The 16911-nt window shown below is 47.8% G+C and overlaps 1 protein-coding gene across 1 annotated transcript in view; it reads left to right on the forward strand.

Annotated features, from left to right (window-relative positions):
- Positions 1–16911, forward strand: part of LOC129811476 (EARP-interacting protein homolog) — a 48593-nt gene that overhangs the window by 18117 nt on the left and 13565 nt on the right. The window contains exons 5-6 of the mRNA XM_055862815.1: positions 7046–7145; positions 10149–10285. Of these exons, the coding sequence (XP_055718790.1) occupies positions 7046–7145; positions 10149–10285 (237 nt within the window). The remainder of the gene's footprint in view (positions 1–7045; positions 7146–10148; positions 10286–16911) is intronic.

The following is a 16911-nucleotide window of genomic DNA, read 5'->3' on the forward strand; positions in this document are numbered from 1 at the left end:
TCTCATGATTTGGTTGGGTCTAATTGTGTTGCTGTCCTGGGGCTCTGTGGGGTCTGTTTGTGAACAGAGCCCCAGGACCAGCTTGCTTAATACTTCTTATGGCTGCAATCCCGTTAACGGGATCGATATGACAACAGCCAGTGAAAGTGCAGGGCGCCAAATTCAAACAACAGAAATCTCATAATTAAAATTCCTCAAGTATACAAGTATTTCACACCATTTTAAAGATACTCTTCTTGTTTATCCAGCCACAGTGTCCGATTTCAAAAAGGCTTTACAGCGAAAGTACCACAAACGATTATGTTAGGTCACTGCAAAATCACAGAAAAACACAGCCATTTTTACAGCCAAAGACAGGAGTCACAAAAAGCACAAATAGAGATAAAATGAATCACTAACCTTTGATGATCTTCATCAGATGACACTCATAGGACTTCATGTTACACAATACATATATGTTGTGTTCGTCAAAGTTCATATTTATATCCAAAAACCTCAGTTTACATTGGCGCCATGTTCAGAAATGCCTCCAAATTATCTGGAGAAATTGCAGAGAGCCACATCAAATAACAGAAATACTCATCATAAACTTTGATGAAAGATACATGTTTTACATAGAATTAAAGATACACTTGTTCTTAATGCAACCGCTGTGTCAGATTTAAAAAAGCTTTACGGCAAAAGCATAATATTCAATAATCTGAGAACAGCGTTCAGCCACAAAAGGAAGCCATACAGTTACCTGCCAAATTGTGGAGTCAACAAAAGTTATAAATAGCATTATAAATCTTCACTTACCTTCTGATCTTCGTCGGAATGCACTCCCAGGACTCCCACTTCCACATGAAATGTACGTTTTGTTCGGTAATGTCCTTCATTTATGTCCAAATAGCTTTTTTTGTTCGCGTGTTTGGTAAACAAAAGTTCCGTAACAGTCAGTAGAAACATGTCAAACGATGATTTGAATCAATCTTTAGGATGTTTTTAACATAAATCTTCAATAAAGTTCCAACCGGAGAATTCCATTGTCTTCAGAAGTGCGATGGAACAGTGCTCCCTCTAATGGGAACGCGCATGGTCAGCTCATGATAGACCTGACTCATTCCCGTCTCCTTCGGCCCCACTTCACAGTAGAAGCATCAGACAAGGTTCTACAGACTGTTGACATCTAGTGGAAGCCGTAGGCAGTGCAAACTGACCCATATCCCACTGTGTATTCAATAGGCGATGAGTTGAAAATCGACCAACCTCAGATTTCCCACTTCCTGTTTGGATTTTCCTCAGGTTGTTGCCTGCCATATGAGTTATGTTATACTCACAGACATCATTCAAACAGTTTTAGAAACTTCAGAGTGTTTTCTATCAAATACTAATAATGCTATGCATATATTAGCAACTGGGACTGAGGAGCAGGCAGTTTATTCTGGGAACCTCTGATCCAAGCTACTCAATACTGCCCCTGCAGCCATAAGAAGTTAAGGGGCTCTTCTCCAGGTTCATTTCTCTGTAGGTGATGGCTGTGTTATGGAAGGTTTGGGAATCGCTTGCTTTTAGGTGGTTGTAGAATTACCGGCTCTTTTCTGGATTTTGATCATTAGCGGGTATCGGCATAATTCACCTCTGCATGTAATTTTTGGTGTTTAACGTTGTATACAGAGGATATTTTTTTGCAGTATTCTGCATGCAGAGTCTGAATTTGGTGTTTGTCCCATTTTGTGAATTCTTGTTTGGTGTGCGGACCCCAGACCTCACAACCAGAAAGGCCAATGGGTTTTATAACTGATTCAAGTGTTTTAGCCAGATGCTAATTGTTATGTCAAATTTTATGTTCCTTTTGATGGCATAGAAGGCCCTTCTTGCCTTGTCTCTCAGATCGTTCACAGCTTTCTGGAAGTTACCTGTGGCGCTGATGTTTAGACCGTGGTATGTATCGTTTTTTGTGTGCTCTAGGGCAATGGTGTCTAGATGGGATGTGATTTGTGGTCCTGGCAACTGGACATTTTTTGGAACAAGATCTAGGTGCTGCTGTAGGCCGTCCTTGGTTGGGGACAGAAGCACCAGATCATCAGAAAACGGTAGACATTTTACTTCAGATTCCACCCTCTGGCCCTGTGGAAAGAAATGTGTGTGTTTTTTTTGTTGCCAATTTTAACCACACACTTGTTTGTGTACATGGATTTTATAATGTCGTATGTTTGCCCCCCAACACAACTTTCCATCAATTTGTAAAGCAGTCCCTCATGCCAAATTAAGCTGAAAGCTTTTTTTAAATCAACAAAGCATTTTGGTTTGTTTGTTTGTCGATTAGGGTGTGCAGGGTGAATACATGGTCTGTCGTATGGGAATTTGGTAAAAAAGCCAATTTGACATTTGCTGAGGAAATGTACGAGTGTACCCTCAGCGTACCCTCTGTTTCCCTTCATGTGTTTGTCAGAGATTCTGTCAACGTCGTGTGTTTAGGTGGCAGGGAAGTCAGGCGCAGGAGAGTAAACGAAGTGTAGATGGAGACTTTTAATAAATTTCCATGACATGCTCCAAACACGAGAAATATACATACATCAAATAAGAATGGGTACGAGGACCCGTCGCGCACCGATACACCAATAAAACAACACTTGACGTAAAACAATCTCTGACAAACACATGAAGGGAAACAGAGGGTTAAATACACAACAGGTAATGAATGGGATTGACAACAGGTGTGTGGGAAGACAAGACAAAACCAATGGAAAATGAAAAATGGATCGATGATGGCTAGAAGGCCGGTGAAGTCGACCGCCGAACACCGCCCGGACAAGGAGAGGCAACGACTTCGGCAGAAGTCGTGACACCCCCCTTTTCATCCAAACATAGCGATGGTCATTATGGCCAAACATTTTTATTTTTGTTTCATCAGACCAGAGGACACTTCTTCAAAAAGTATGATCTTTGTCCCCATGTGCAGTTGCAAACCTTAGTCTGGCTTTTTTTATGGCGGTTTTTGAGCAGTGGCTTCTTCCTTGCTGTCGATATAGAACTCGTTTTACTGTGGATATCGATACTTTTGTACCTGTTTCCTCCAGCATCTTCACAAGGTCCTTTGCTGTTTTTCTGGGATTGATATACACTTTTTGCACCAAAGTATGTTCATCTCTAGGAGACAGAACGCGTCTCTTTCCTGAGCGGAATGACGGCTGCGTGGCCCCATGGTGTTTATACTTGCATACTATTGTTTGTACAGATGAACGTGGTACCTTCAGGCATTTGGAAATTACTCCCCAAGGATGAACCAGACTTGTGGTCTACAATTTTTTTTCTTAGGTCTTGGCTGATTTCTTTATATTTTCCCATGATGTTAAGTAAAGAGGTACTGAGTTTGAAGGTAGGGATTGAAATGCATCCACAGGTACACCTCCAATTGACTCAAATGATGTCAATTAGCATATCAGAAGCTTCTAAAGCCTTTACATCATTTTCTGGAATTTTCCTTTTTTTTTTGAAAAGGCACAGTCAGCGTAGTGAATGTAAACCTCTGACCCACTGGAAGTGTGATACAGTCAATTATAAGTGAAATAATCTGTCTGTAAACAATTGTTGGAAAAATGACTTGTCATGCACAAAGTAGATGTCCTAACCTACTTGCCAAAACTATAGTTTGTTAACAAGAAATTTGTGGAGTGGTTGAAACACTTAGGTTGGAGGCATTAAAACTAGTTTATGTCAACTTCTGACTTCAAATGTACATATCCCAACCAGAAGCCATGGATTCCAGGCAACATCCGCATCGAGCTAAAGGCTAGAGCTGCCGCATTCAAGGAGCGGGACACTAATCTGGACGCTTATAAGAAATTCCGCTGCGCCCTCAGACGAACCATCAAACAAGCAAAGCGTCAATACAGGATTAAGATAGAATCCTACTACACCGCCTCTGACGCTCGTCGGATGTGGCAGGGCTTGAAAACTATTACAGACTACAAAGGGAAACCCAGACGCGAGCTGCCCGGTGACGCGAGCCTACCAGACAAGCTAAATGCCTTTTTATGCTCACTTCAGGGCGAGCAACACAGAAGCATGCACAAGCTGTTCTGGATGAATGTATGATAGTGATCTCGGTATCCGATGTGAGCAAGACCTTTAAACAGGTCAACATTCACAAAGCCGCGGGGCCAGATGGATTACCATGATGTGTACTCAAAGCATGCGCGGACCAACTGTCAAGTGTCTTCACTGACATTATCAACCTCTCCCTGACCGAGTCTGTAATACCTACATGTTTCAAGCAGACCACCATAGTCCCTGTGCCCAAGGAAGCGAAGGTAACCTCCCTAAATGATTACCTCCCGGTGGCACTCACGTTGGTAGCCATGAAGCTCTTTGAAAGGCTGGACATGGCTCACATTAACAGCATCCTCCCAGATACCCTCGACCCATTCCAATTCGCATACCGCCCCAACAGATCCACAGATAACACAATCTTAATCGCACCCCACACTGCCCTTTCCCACCTGGACAAAAGGAACACCTATGTGAGAATGCTGTTCATTGACTACAGCCCAGTGTTCAACACCATAGTGCCCACGAAGCTCATCACTAAGCTGAGGACCCTGGGACTAAACACCTCCCTCTGCAACTGGTTCCTGGACTTCCTGACGGGCCGCCCCCAGGTGGTAAGGGTAGGTAACAACACATCTGCCACGCTGATCCTCAACACTGGGGCCCCTCAGGGGTGTGTACTTAGTCCCCTCCTGTACTCCCTGTTCACCCACGACTGCGTGGCCAAGCACGACTCCAACACCATCAAGTTTGCTGACGACAACAGTGGTAGGCATGAGCACCGACAACGATGAGACAGCCTATAGGAAGGAGGTCAGAGAACTGGCAGTGTGGTGCCAGGACAACAACCTCTCCCTCAACGTGAGCAAGACAAAGAAGCTGATTGCGGACTTCAGGAATAGGTGGGCCGACTTGGCCCCCATTAACATCAAAGGGGGTGTTGGAGCGGGTCGAGACTTTCAAGCTCCTCGGTGTCCACATCACCAATGATCTATCATGGTCCAAACACACCAAGACAGGCGTAGAGAGGGCACGACAAAATCTTTTCCCCCCTCAAGAGTCTGAAAAGATTTGTCATGGTTCCCCAGATCCTCAATTAAGTTCAACAGCTGCACCATCGAGAAGATCCTGAACGGTTGCATCACTGCCTGGTATGACAACTGCTCGGCATCTGACCGTAAGACGCTACAGAGGGTAGTGCGTACGGCCCAGTACATCACTGGGGCCAAGCTTCCTGCAATCCAGGACCTATATAATAAGCGGTGTCAGAGGTAAATTTGTGGTCTATTTATTTATATATATATATATTTTATCTTTATCCCTTTTTCTCCCCAATTTCATGGTATCCAATTTGTAGTTAGTGTCTTGTCTCATCGCTGCAACTCCCGTATGGACTCGGGAGAGTCGAAGGTCGAGAGCCGTGCGTCCTCCGAAACACGACCCAACAAAGCCACACTGCTTCTTGACACAGTGCCCGCTTAACCCGGAAGCCAGCCACACCAATGTGTCGGAGGAAACATCGTACACCTAGTGACCGTGTCGGCGTGCATGCGCCCGGCCCGCCACAGGAATCGGTAGTGCGCGATGGGACAAGAACAACCCTGCCGGCCAAACCCTCCCCTAACCCGGAAGACACTGGGCCAATTGTGCGCCTCCCCATGGGTCTCCTGGTCACGGCCGGATGCGACAGAGCCTGGAGCCTTTGAACCAGGATCTCTAGTGGAACAGCTAGCAACTGCGATGCAGTGCCTTAGACCACTGCACCACTCGGGAGGCCCCGGTCTGTATATTTGATCATTTTTGTATTTTGTCCTGTAGTTCATTCTATGTAATTGGAGAATCCAGTGGGTTCTAGGTCTTTAACAGTTGATTCTAAGATGTATATTTGAACATGTAAATGTTTTTGGTGTTTGTTCTTTGTTATAGAGCCAAAAGGATTGGAGAAGTGGTTTATCCATACATCTCTGTTTTGGATAGATAACTCTTCATGTTGTTGATGTTTCTTATAGTTTTCCAAGTTTCCCAGAAGTGGTTAGATTCTATGAATTCTTCAATTACATTTAGCTGATTTCTGATGTACTCTTCCTTCATTTTCTCTCTCTCTCTTCTCTCTTTCTTTTCTTTCTTTCTGTTTTATGATTTAGGCTAATTGATATAATTGGGGGGCTGCTTTCATAAATCTGTGTGTGGTGAATACATTGACTTCAGATTGGAGCAGTTTTTATAGAATAAATGAATGAGAGATAAGGAGAAGGACAGAAAGCTGTGTGTGTGTGTGTGTATTTGTGTCCTAGGCCTGTGACTCCTAACACCTTGGTAGGGCAGTAAAAACTGTCCCCCTCATCCATGGATTTACAACCTCCATAAACTCTTTTACTCTTCGCTCTCTCCTTTTCCCTCTGTCCCTCTCTTCCCCCTATCCCCTCACAAGAGATGGAAGCAAATTACAGAGTTGGATGAAATCCTGAGAAAGACTAACTTTGTCCCTCCCTCCCTCCTCTTCCATCCCTTTATCCCTCCCACACACACAGCACAGTGGAGGCTTTATGTTGTGTTGCTCTGCCCTGATGAATGACTTAGAGGGGTTGGACCAGTCTCATTTATCACCACTAGAACTAAGGACTAATCAGTCTATAGCAGGTCTATAGCAGGTACATGAAGGGGCTCTTATCTAGTGTGTGTGTGTGTGTGTGTGTGTGTGTGTGTGTGTGTGTGTGTGTGTGTGTGTGTGTGTGTGTGTGTGTGTGTGTGTGTGTGTTGTATGCAGTAAATACTGCATAGTGGTCATTTGACTACAAACTTGTCATATCATGGTCATAAACTTTGGTTACAGTAGTTGCAGCCTTTGCAGGCCATGTCGTTTGTGTGTGTGTGAGAGAGAGAGTGCTTGTGTGTGCATCATACTGTGGTTGTATATATGTGTTCGTGTTTTCTCTCACTGAAGTGTGTGTTCATGCATGTGTGTCCTGTGAACTAACCCCCCTCCCGCTCTCTCTGTCTCTCTCTGCTGCAGTGTCCTGTGGGAGCCCATGGGAGATGGGAAGCATGTGATCTCTCTGGCTGATAACCACGCTCTGCTCTGGGACCTGACGGAGAGCTCTACCCAGGCCACGGTGAGACACGCACTCACACCGCCATACATCTGCCCATACCCTGTGCTCATTATTTGATAACCACCATATCAGACTGGTCTTATATTTCCCTCCCTCTCCTACAACATACAGTGGGGCAAAAAAGTATTTAGTCAGCCACCAATTGTGCAAGTTCTCAGCATGACAATGATCCCAAACACACCGCCCGGGCAACGAAGGAGTGGCTTCGTAAGAAGCATTTCAAGGTCCTGGAGTGGCCTAGCCAGTCTCCAGATCTCAGCTCTGCTCGCCTCACCAAGATCACCTGATTCCTTACTGAAACACACCCTATATCTGGGCTAGCTTCAGTGGCTCCGCTAGGTGTTCTTCCTTACTGAAACACACCCTGTATCTGGGCTAGCTTCAGTGGCTCCGCTAGGTGTTCTTCCTTACTGAAACACACCCTGTATCTGGGCTAGCTTCAGTGGCTCCGCTAGGTGTTCTTCCTTACTGAAACACACCCTGTATCTGGGCTAGCTTCAGTGGCTCTGCTAGGTGTTCTTCCTTACTGAAACACACCCTGTATCTGGGCTAGCTTCAGTGGCTCCGCTAGGTGTTCTTCCTTACTGAAACACACCCTGTATCTGGGCTAGCTTCAGTGGCTCTGCTAGGTGTTCTTCCTTACTGAAACACACCCTGTATCTGGGCTAGCTTCAGTGGCTCTGCTAGGTGTTCTTCCTTACTGAAACACACCCTGTATCTGGGCTAGCTTCAGTGGCTCCGCTAGGTGTTCTTCCTTACTGAAACACACCCTGTATCTGGGCAAGGGTAAACTTCTCTGCTGTTTGGGTCCCGTAGCTACCAGGCTGTAGCAGCGTGAAGCGCACCCATGCACATGCACAGATACAACACTCCGTTTGACTGTGTGAGAGCAAACTCTTGCATCGCGCCCATCTCAGTGTCTGTGGTGCTGCTCGTTGCAACGCCATCTCGCTGAGTTGACCTTTTAAGTGCTTCTTGTGTAAGAAGAAGATGTACTGTTTTAACCACTGCCCTGTCCCAACCCCCATGCAAGCTAGTTTTATTTTGAACTATACCTATTAAAAGGTACATGTCCAAAGTACTATTTGTTGTCACACAGTTGGTCTACCTAGTTGGTGGTCATACTCTTTAGTAGAAACTCTCTCCTCTGACAGTGAAGTGCCATCCCCACTACTAATGAAGTGAGGTCTCCACATTGCTATTTACTGTTCTGATTCTCCACTCCACTGCCTCTGTTATTAATACATCCATAGTTCTATAGTAGAGATGAAGTGTGTGTACTCACTGTACTGTGTAGGCTGGTCAGTTAATGTTCCATTAGCAGCTAGCTGCCTGGATGCAGTAGGGAGGTGCTTCATGAATAATGGGCTTACATAATTAGTAGGCCAAATTCATGTTCTCGTACAGAGATCTGCACAGGCCAGCCAGGTTACAGGCCCAACAGGACACAACACAGGACTTGACGTTTCTCTCTCTCTGTGTGTGTGTGTGTGTGTGTGTGTGTGTGTGTGTGTGTGTGTGTGTGTGTGTGTGTGTGTGTGTGTGTGTGTGTGTCCGTCATAATGGAAACCTGTGAAGAATCACTCATCAAGAGATTGCAGTCAGACACGCACACACTCTCTCCTACTCTGTGTGTGCGGAGGAGTCTTAGTGGAAGGCACAGTGTCCCCCCTGTGCAGTGACACTGACATCAGTCTGGGCTGCAGAGCAGCAGAGCTATCAAGTGACACAGCTTGCCCTGGACATGGCAGCCATTAAAAATGAAAAGAAAGAGGGAGGGAGGGAGGAGCCTGACAGCCAAGACAGATTCCTCCAGTGCTGTTGAGAATGCTAATCTTCTCCACTCTATCCCTCTCAGCCACTCCCCTCTCCTCCATCCCTCCCTCCTTTCCCACGTTCCTTCCCTCTATCAGAGGTTCTCAGGCTGATGTGTTCATCACAGGCCTGTCTGTCTGTCCAGCTGCACCATGGATTTGTCTGTCGCATGGGTCCAGGGTGGATTAATTGTGTGTGTGTGCGTGTACGGGTGCGCTCAATTAGAGACACTGCTGGAATTGAGTGAGAACATCTCCTCCGGCTCACGGCACACCCACACACCTTATCCATTGCGACTGTACACCCACACACCTTATCCATTGCGACTGTACACACACACACACACACACACACACACATGCTCCGACACAGTCGGTTCACACTCTCCATAAATACGTGACTATTTGGCAGATAGCAATGTTTTATCTGACGCTGCTTGCTAAAGGTAGGCGTCCTTCAGTTTTTTCTATGCTGTCTCGTTAGTGCTGCTAATATGGTTAGCTCTAACATAGCTGGGAGCTAGGCAGGACACGAGGCTGTGCCAATGTACAACGCAATAATCACACTTATAAGAACATTTGAGTGTATGGATCTCTCTTTCTCTCTCTACCCCTCTTCACCTCTTCTCCTCTCTTTCTCACTCAATCCACCCCCGTTCCTTTCATCTCCTTCCCTCTCCCCATTTTCGTTCCCCTACCTTCCCCCCCTCTCCGATGTCCTCCCTCCTCTCCCTTCTCTTCCCTCTATACCTGAGATAATGCGACTTTCCCTAGCCTGTGCAATAAGGGAACAATCGATAAAATACAGCTCTGCAGAGAGAGCGAGAGGGGGATTCTTATAAATTGGATTGTTCAGTGTCCCTGTATTATTATTATCTACTGTAGGTAAAGATAGCAGGTTGACATGCAGATGTATGAAATGAGTCAGTACAGACTCAGAGGGTCCATCATGGTCAAACTGGTGATCCATGAGTAACAGTATATAGATATTCAGAATGGAAACAAGGTCCTTGAAGAGTCATTGAACCTGTCATTGACTACTGTGTGAAGGAGGGCGAGGTCAGCTATACAGTACACTAGGGAAGGCCTGTCTATACAGATCATCAATACATTAACTCTTACCTCTCCATACCCCATGATTGACATGTGTGTGTTCAGGTGTAGTAGTCGTTAAGCCTTTCCCTTCCAGATCTCCAGCAGTGCCACCTTAGAGGGTAAAGGTCAACTGAAGTTCACGGCTGGGAAGTGGAGTCCACATCACAACTGTACCCAGCTGGCCACAGCCAACGACACAGCCATCAGAGGCTGGGACCTCCGTACCATGAGGTAATGGTACATACTAACTATGTTCAGCCATTATGTTCTAAACAACGACTTATTTATAGTCCTGTAGTACTGAATTATGTAGTATAATAACTATACTTTGTCATTAGTATTAGAAAACAATGAGTTCTAGTATTAAATGTGGTCCTTATTGGGTGGTTACATTAAGGCTCAATGTGATGCTCTTGCTCCTACCATACCCCACCCAAACTGGACAGACCAAAGATAAGTAACAGAATACCTCATCTGGATGAGTCGATAGGTTATCACCCCCACACTGATTCCACCTATCCACCCACTACCAACATTGACCTTAAAGCCACATTCATATCCGTACATTATCTGCTATACCCCCACTGTACAGTCAGTATCATTACAGAGAGATGGTGGGAGAGGGAGGGAGGTCAAGTTGTGTGTGTGGGCTCTGCTAGAGGAATAATAATCACCTCTCTATCGATTGCTCCGGTAACACCAAAGCGCTGGAGAGAAATTGAGAGAGAGAGGAGGAGTGAGAGCAATAATGAGGGTGAGAGAGGGAGAGAAAATATTAGAAAACTACAGGAGAGTGTGGTGTGTGTGTGTGTGTGTGTGAGAGCTGAGTGTGTGTGTGTGTGTGTGTGTGAGAGAGCTGTGTGTGTGTGTGAGAGAGCTGTGTGTGTGTGTGAGAGAGCTGTGTGTGTGTGTGAGAGAGCTGTGTGTGTGTGTGAGAGCTGTGTGTGTGTGTGTGTGTGTGAGAGCTGAGTGTGTGTGTGAGAGCTGAGTGTGTGTGTGAGAGCTGAGTGTGTGTGTGAGAGCTGAGTGTGTGTGTGCAAGCTGAGTGTGTGTGTGTGCAAGCTGAGTGTGTGTGTGTGTGTGTGTGTGTGTGTGAGAGCTGAGTGTGTGTGTGTGTGTGAGAGCTGAGTGTGTGTGTGTGTGTGAGAGCTGAGTGTGTGTGTGTGTGTGAGAGCTGAGTGTGTGTGTGTGTGTGTGTGTGAGAGCTGAGTGTGTGTGTGTGTGTGTGTGTGTGAGAGCTGAGTGTGTGTGTGTGCAAGCTGAGTGTGTGTGTGTGTGTGTGTGTGTGTGTGTGTGTGTGAGAGCTGAGTGTGTGTGTGTGTGTGTGAGAGCTGAGTGTGTGTGTGTGTGTGTGTGTGAGAGCTGAGTGTGTGTGTGTGTGTGTGAGAGCTGAGTGTGTGTGTGTGTGTGTGTGAGAGCTGAGTGTGTGTGTGTGTGTGTGTGTGTGTGAGAGCTGAGTGTGTGTGTGTGTGAGAGCTGAGTGTGTGTGTGTGTGAGAGCTGAGTGTGTGTGTGTGTGAGAGCTGAGTGTGTGTGTGTGAGAGAGCTGTGTGTGTGTGTGTGTGTGTGTGTGAGAGCTGAGTGTGTGTGTGTGTGAGAGGTGTGTGTGTGTGAGAGGTGTGTGTGTGTGTGTGAGAGGTGTGTGTGTGTGTGTGTGTGTGAGAGGTGTGTGTGTGTGTGTGTGTGTGTGTGAGAGGTGTGTGTGTGTGTATGTGTGTGTGTGTGTGAGAGAGAGCTGAGTGTGTGTGTGTGTGTGTGTGAGAGAGCTGTGTGTGTGTGTGAGAGCTGAGTGTGTGTGTGCAAGCTGAGTGTGTGTGTGTGCAAGCTGAGTGTGTGTGTGTGTGTGTGAGAGCTGAGTGTGTGTGTGAGAGCTGAGTGTGTGTGTGAGAGCTGAGTGTGTGTGAGAGCTGAGTGTGTGTGAGAGCTGAGTGTGTGTGTGTGTGAGAGAGCTGAGTGTGTGTGTGTGTGTGTGTGTGAGAGCTGAGTGTGTGTGTGTGTGTGTGTGTGAGAGCTGAGTGTGTGTGTGTGTGTGTGTGTGAGAGCTGAGTGTGTGTGTGTGTGTGTGTGTGAGAGAGCTGAGTGTGTGTGTGTGAGAGAGCTGAGTGTGTGTGTGTGTGGGAGCTGAGTGTGTGTGTGTGTGAGAGAGCTGTGTGTGTGTGTGTGTGTGAGAGCTGTGTGTGTGTGTGAGAGAGCTGTGTGTGTGTGTGTGTGTGTGAGAGCTGTGTGTGTGTGTGTGAGAGCGGTGTGTGTGTGTGTGTGAGAGCTGTGTGTGTGAGGGAGCTGTGTGTGTGTGTGTGTGTGAGAGAGAGCTGTGTGTGTGTGTGTGAGAGAGCTGTGTGTGTGTGTGTGAGAGAGCTGAGTGTGTGTGTGAGAGAGCTGAGTGTGTGTGTGTGAGAGCTGAGTGTGTGTGTGTGTGAGAGCTGAGTGTGTGTGAGAGCTGAGTGTGTGTGTGTGTGAGAGCTGTGTGTGAGAGCTGAGTGTGTGTGTGTGTGAGAGCTGAGTGTGTGAGAGAGGCGTGTGAGCTGAGTGTGTGAGAGAGGTGTGTGAGAGAGGTGTGTGAGAGCTGAGTGTGTGTGTGTGTGTGTGTGTGTGTGTGTGTGTGTGTGTGTGTGTGTGTGTGTGAGCTGAGTGTGTGTGTGTGTGAGCTGAGTGTGTGTGTGTGTGAGCTGAGTGTGTGTGTGTGTGAGCTGTGCCAGCTGTGTGTGTGTGTGTGTGTGAGCTGAGTGTGTGTGTGTTTGTGTGTGAGCTGAGTGTGTGTGTTTATGCTAAGTGTGTGTGTGTGTGTGTGTGTGTGTAAGCTAAGTGTGTGTGTGGTGTGTGTGTGTGTGAGAGAGAGCTGAGTGTGTGTGTGTGTGTGTGAGAGAGAGAGAGCTGAGTGTGTGTGAGAGAGAGCTGAGTGTGTGTGAGAGAGAGCTGAGTGTGTGTGTGTGTGAGAGAGAGCTGAGTGTGTGTGTGTGTGTGAGAGAGAGCTGAGTGTGTGTGTGTGTGTGAGAGAGCTGAGTGTGTGTGTGAGAGAGCTGAGTTTGTGGGTGTGTGTGAGAGAGTGAGCTGAGTGTGTGTGTGTGTGTGTGAGAGCTGAGTGTGTGTGTGTGTGTGTGTGTAAGCTAAGTGTGTGTGTGGTGTGTGTGTGTGTGAGAGAGAGCTGAGTGTGTGTGTGTGTGTGAGAGAGAGAGAGCTGAGTGTGTGTGAGAGAGAGCTGAGTGTGTGTGAGAGAGAGCTGAGTGTGTGTGTGTGAGAGAGAGCTGAGTGTGTGTGTGTGTGAGAGAGCTGAGTGTGTGTGTGAGAGAGCTGAGTTTGTGGGTGTGTGTGAGAGAGTGAGCTGAGTGTGTGTGTGTGTGTGTGAGAGCTGAGTGTGTGTGTGTGTGTGTGTGTGTGTGTGTGTGTGTGTGTGTGTGTGTGAGCTGAGTGTATGTGTGTGTGTGTATGAGCTGTGTGTGTGTGTGTGTGTGTGTGTGTGTGAGAGAGAGCCGTGTGTGTGTGTGAGCTGAGTGTGTGTGTGTGTGAGAGCTGTGTGTGAGAGCTGAGTGTGTGTGTGAGAGCTGTGTTTGAGAGCTGAGTGTGTGTGTGTGTGAGAGCTGAGTGTGTGTGTGTGAGAGCTGAGTGTGTGTTTGTGTGTGTGAGAGCTGAGTGTGTGTGTGTGTGTGAGAGCTGAGTGTGTGTGTGTGTGTGTGTGTGAGAGCTGAGTGTGTGTGTGTGTGTGTGTGAGAGCTGAGTGTGTGTGTGTGTGTGTGAGAGCTGAGTGTGTGTGTGTGTGTGTGAGAGCTGAGTGTGTGTGTGTGTGTGAGAGCTGAGTGTGTGTGTGTGTGTGTGTGTGTGTGTGTGTGAGAGCTGAGTGTGAGCTGAGTGTGTGTGTGTGAGCTGAGTGTGTGTGTGTGAGCTGAGTGTGTGTGTGTGAGCTGAGTGTGTGTGTGTGAGCTGAGTGTGTGTGTGAGAGCTGAGTGTGTGTGTGAGAACTGAGTGTGTGTGTGAGAGCTGAGTGTGTGTGTGAGAGCTGAGTGTGTGTGTGAGAGCTGAGTGTGTGTGTGAGAGCTGAGTGTGTGTGTGAGAGCTGAGTGTGTGTGTGAGAGCTGAGTGTGTGTGTGAGAGCTGAGTGTGTGTGTGTGAGCTGAGTGTGTGTGTGTGTGTGTGAGCTGAGTGTGTGTGTGAGCTGAGTGTGTGTGTGTGTGTGTGAGCTGAGTGTGTGTGTGTGTGAGCTGAGTGTGTGTGTGTGAGAGCTGAGTGTGTGTGTGTGTGAGAGCTGAGTGTGTGTGTGTGTGAGAGCTGAGTGTGTGCGTGTGTGAGAGCTGAGTGTGTGCGTGTGTGAGAGAGCTGAGTGTGTGTGTGTGTGTGTGTGAGAGAGATGAGTGTGTGTGTGTGTGTGTGAGAGCTGAGTGTGTGTGTGTGTGTGTGTGTGTGAGAGCTGAGTGTGTGTGTGTGTGTGTGTGTGAGAGCTGAGTGTGTGTGTGTGTGTGTGTGTGTGTGAGAGCTGTGTGTGTGAGGGAGCTGTGTGTGTGTGTGTGTGTGTGTGTGAGGGAGCTGTGTGTGTGTGTGTGAGAGAGAGCTGTGTGTGTGTGTGAGAGAGCTGTGTGTGTGTGTGTGAGAGAGCTGAGTGTGAGTGTGAGCGAGCTGAGTGTGTGTGTGTGTGAGAGCTGAGTGTGTGTGTGAGAGCTGAGTGTGTGTGTGTGAGAGCTGAGTGTGTGTTTTAAGAGCTGAGTGTGTGTGTGTGTGAGAGCTGAGTGTGTGTGTGTGAGCTGTGTTTTTAGCTGTGTGTGTGTGTGTGTGTGTGAGCTGAGTGTATGTGTGTGTGTGTATGAGCTGTGTGTGTGTGTGTGTGTGTGAGAGAGAGAGCCGTGTGTGTGTGTGAGCTGAGTGTGTGTGTGTGAGAGCTGTGTGTGAGCTGAGTGTGTGTGTGTGAGAGCTGTGTGTGAGAGCTGAGTGTGTGTGTGTGTGAGAGCTGTGTGTGAGAGCTGAGTGTGTGTGTGTGTGAGAGCTGTGTGTGAGAGCTGAGTGTGTGTGTGTGTGAGAGCTGAGTGTGTGAGTGTGTGTGTGAGAGCTGAGTGTGTGAGTGTGTGTGTGAGAGCTGAGTGTGTGTGTGTGTGTGAGATCTGAGTGTGTGTGAGAGCTGAGTGTGTGTGAGAGCTGAGTGTGTGTGAGAGCTGAGTGTGTGTGTGAGAGCTGAGTGTGTGTGTGAGAGCTGAGTGTGTGTGTGAGAGCTGAGTGTGTGTGTGAGAGCTGAGTGTGTGTGTGAGAGCTGAGTGTGTGTGTGAGAGCTGAGTGTGTGTGTGAGAGCTGAGTGTGTGTGTGTGTGTGTGAGCTGAGTGTGTGTGTGTGTGAGCTGAGTGTGTGTGTGAGAGAGCTGAGTGTGTGTGTGAGAGAGCTGAGTGTGTGTGAGAGAGCTGAGTGTGTGTGTGAGAGCTGAGTGTGTGTGTGAGAGCTGAGTGTGTGTGTGAGAGCTGAGTGTGTGTGTGAGAGCTGAGTGTGTGTGTGAGAGCTGAGTGTGTGTGTGTGTGTGTGTGTGTGTGTGTGTGTGTGTGTGTGTGTGTGTGTGAGCTGAGCGTGTGTGTGTGTGTGTGAGCTGAGTGTGTGTGAGAGCTGTGTGTGTGTGAGAGCCGAGCTGAGTGTGTGTGTGTGTGTGTGTGTGAGCTGAGTGTGTGTGTGTGTGTGTGTGTGTGAGCTGAGTGTGTGTGTGTGTGTGTGTGTGAGAGCTGTGTGTGTGTGTGTGTGTGTGAGCTGAGTGTGTGTGAGCTGAGTGTGTGTGTGTGAGAGCTGAGTGTGTGTGTGTGAGAGCTGAGTGTGTGTGTGTGAGAGCTGAGTGTGTGTGTGTGTGTGAGCTGAGTGTGTGTGTGTGTGTGTGAGCTGAGTGTGTGTGTGTGAGCTGAGTGTGTGTGTGTGAGCTGAGTGTGTGTGTGTGAGCTGAGTGTGTGTGTGTGAGCTGTGTGTGAGCTGAGTGTGTGTGTGAGCTGTGTGTGTGTGTGAGCTGTGTGAGTGAGCTGTGTGTGTGTGTGAGCTGTGTGTGTGTGTGTTGTGTGTGTGTGTGTTGTGTGTGTGTGAGAGAGAGCTGAGTGTGTGTGTGTGTGAGAGAGCTGAGTGTGTGTGTGTGTGTGTGAGAGAGAGCTGAGTGTGTGTGTGTGTGTGTGTGTGAGAGAGCTGAGTGTGTGTGTGTGTGTGTGTGTGAGCTGAGTGTGTGTGAGCTGAGTGTGTGAGCTGAGTGTGTGTGTGTGAGAGCTGAGTGTGTGAGAGCTGAGTGTGTGAGAGCTGAGTGTGTGAGAGCTGAGTGTGTGAGAGCTGAGTGTGTGAGAGCTGAGTGTGTGAGAGCTGAGTGTGTGAGAGCTGTGTGAGAGCTGTGTGAGAGCTGTGTGTGTGTGTGTGTGTGTGTGTGTGTGTGTGTGTGTGTGTGTGTGTGTGTGTGTGTGTGTGTGTGTGAGAGTTGAGTGTGAGAGCTGTGTGTGTGTGTGTGAGAGTTGAGTGTGAGAGCTGTGTGTGTGTGTGTGAGAGCTGTGTGTGTGTGTGTGAGAGCTGAGTGTGTGTGTGTGAGAGCTGAGTGTGTGTGTGTGAGAGCTGAGTGTGTGAGAGCTGAGTGTGTGAGAGCTGAGTTTGTGAGAGCTGAGTGTGTGTGTGTGTGCGAGAGCTGAGTGTGCGAGAGCTGAGTGTGCGAGAGCTGAGTGTGCGAGAGCTGAGTGTGTGAGAGCTGAGTGTGTGAGAGCTGAGTGTGTGAGAGCTGAGTGTGTGAGAGCTGAGTGTGTGAGAGCTGAGTGTGTGTGTGTGTGAGAGCTGAGTGTGTGTGTGTGTGTGAGAGCTGAGTGTGTGTGTGTGAGAGAGCTGAGTGTGTGTGTGTGAGAGAGCTGAGTGTGTGTGTGTGTGTGAGAGAGCTGAGTGTGT

The sequence above is a fragment of the Salvelinus fontinalis genome, chromosome 15, assembly GCF_029448725.1.
Source record: "Salvelinus fontinalis isolate EN_2023a chromosome 15, ASM2944872v1, whole genome shotgun sequence".
In the NCBI taxonomy this organism is placed as follows: domain Eukaryota; kingdom Metazoa; phylum Chordata; class Actinopteri; order Salmoniformes; family Salmonidae; genus Salvelinus; species Salvelinus fontinalis.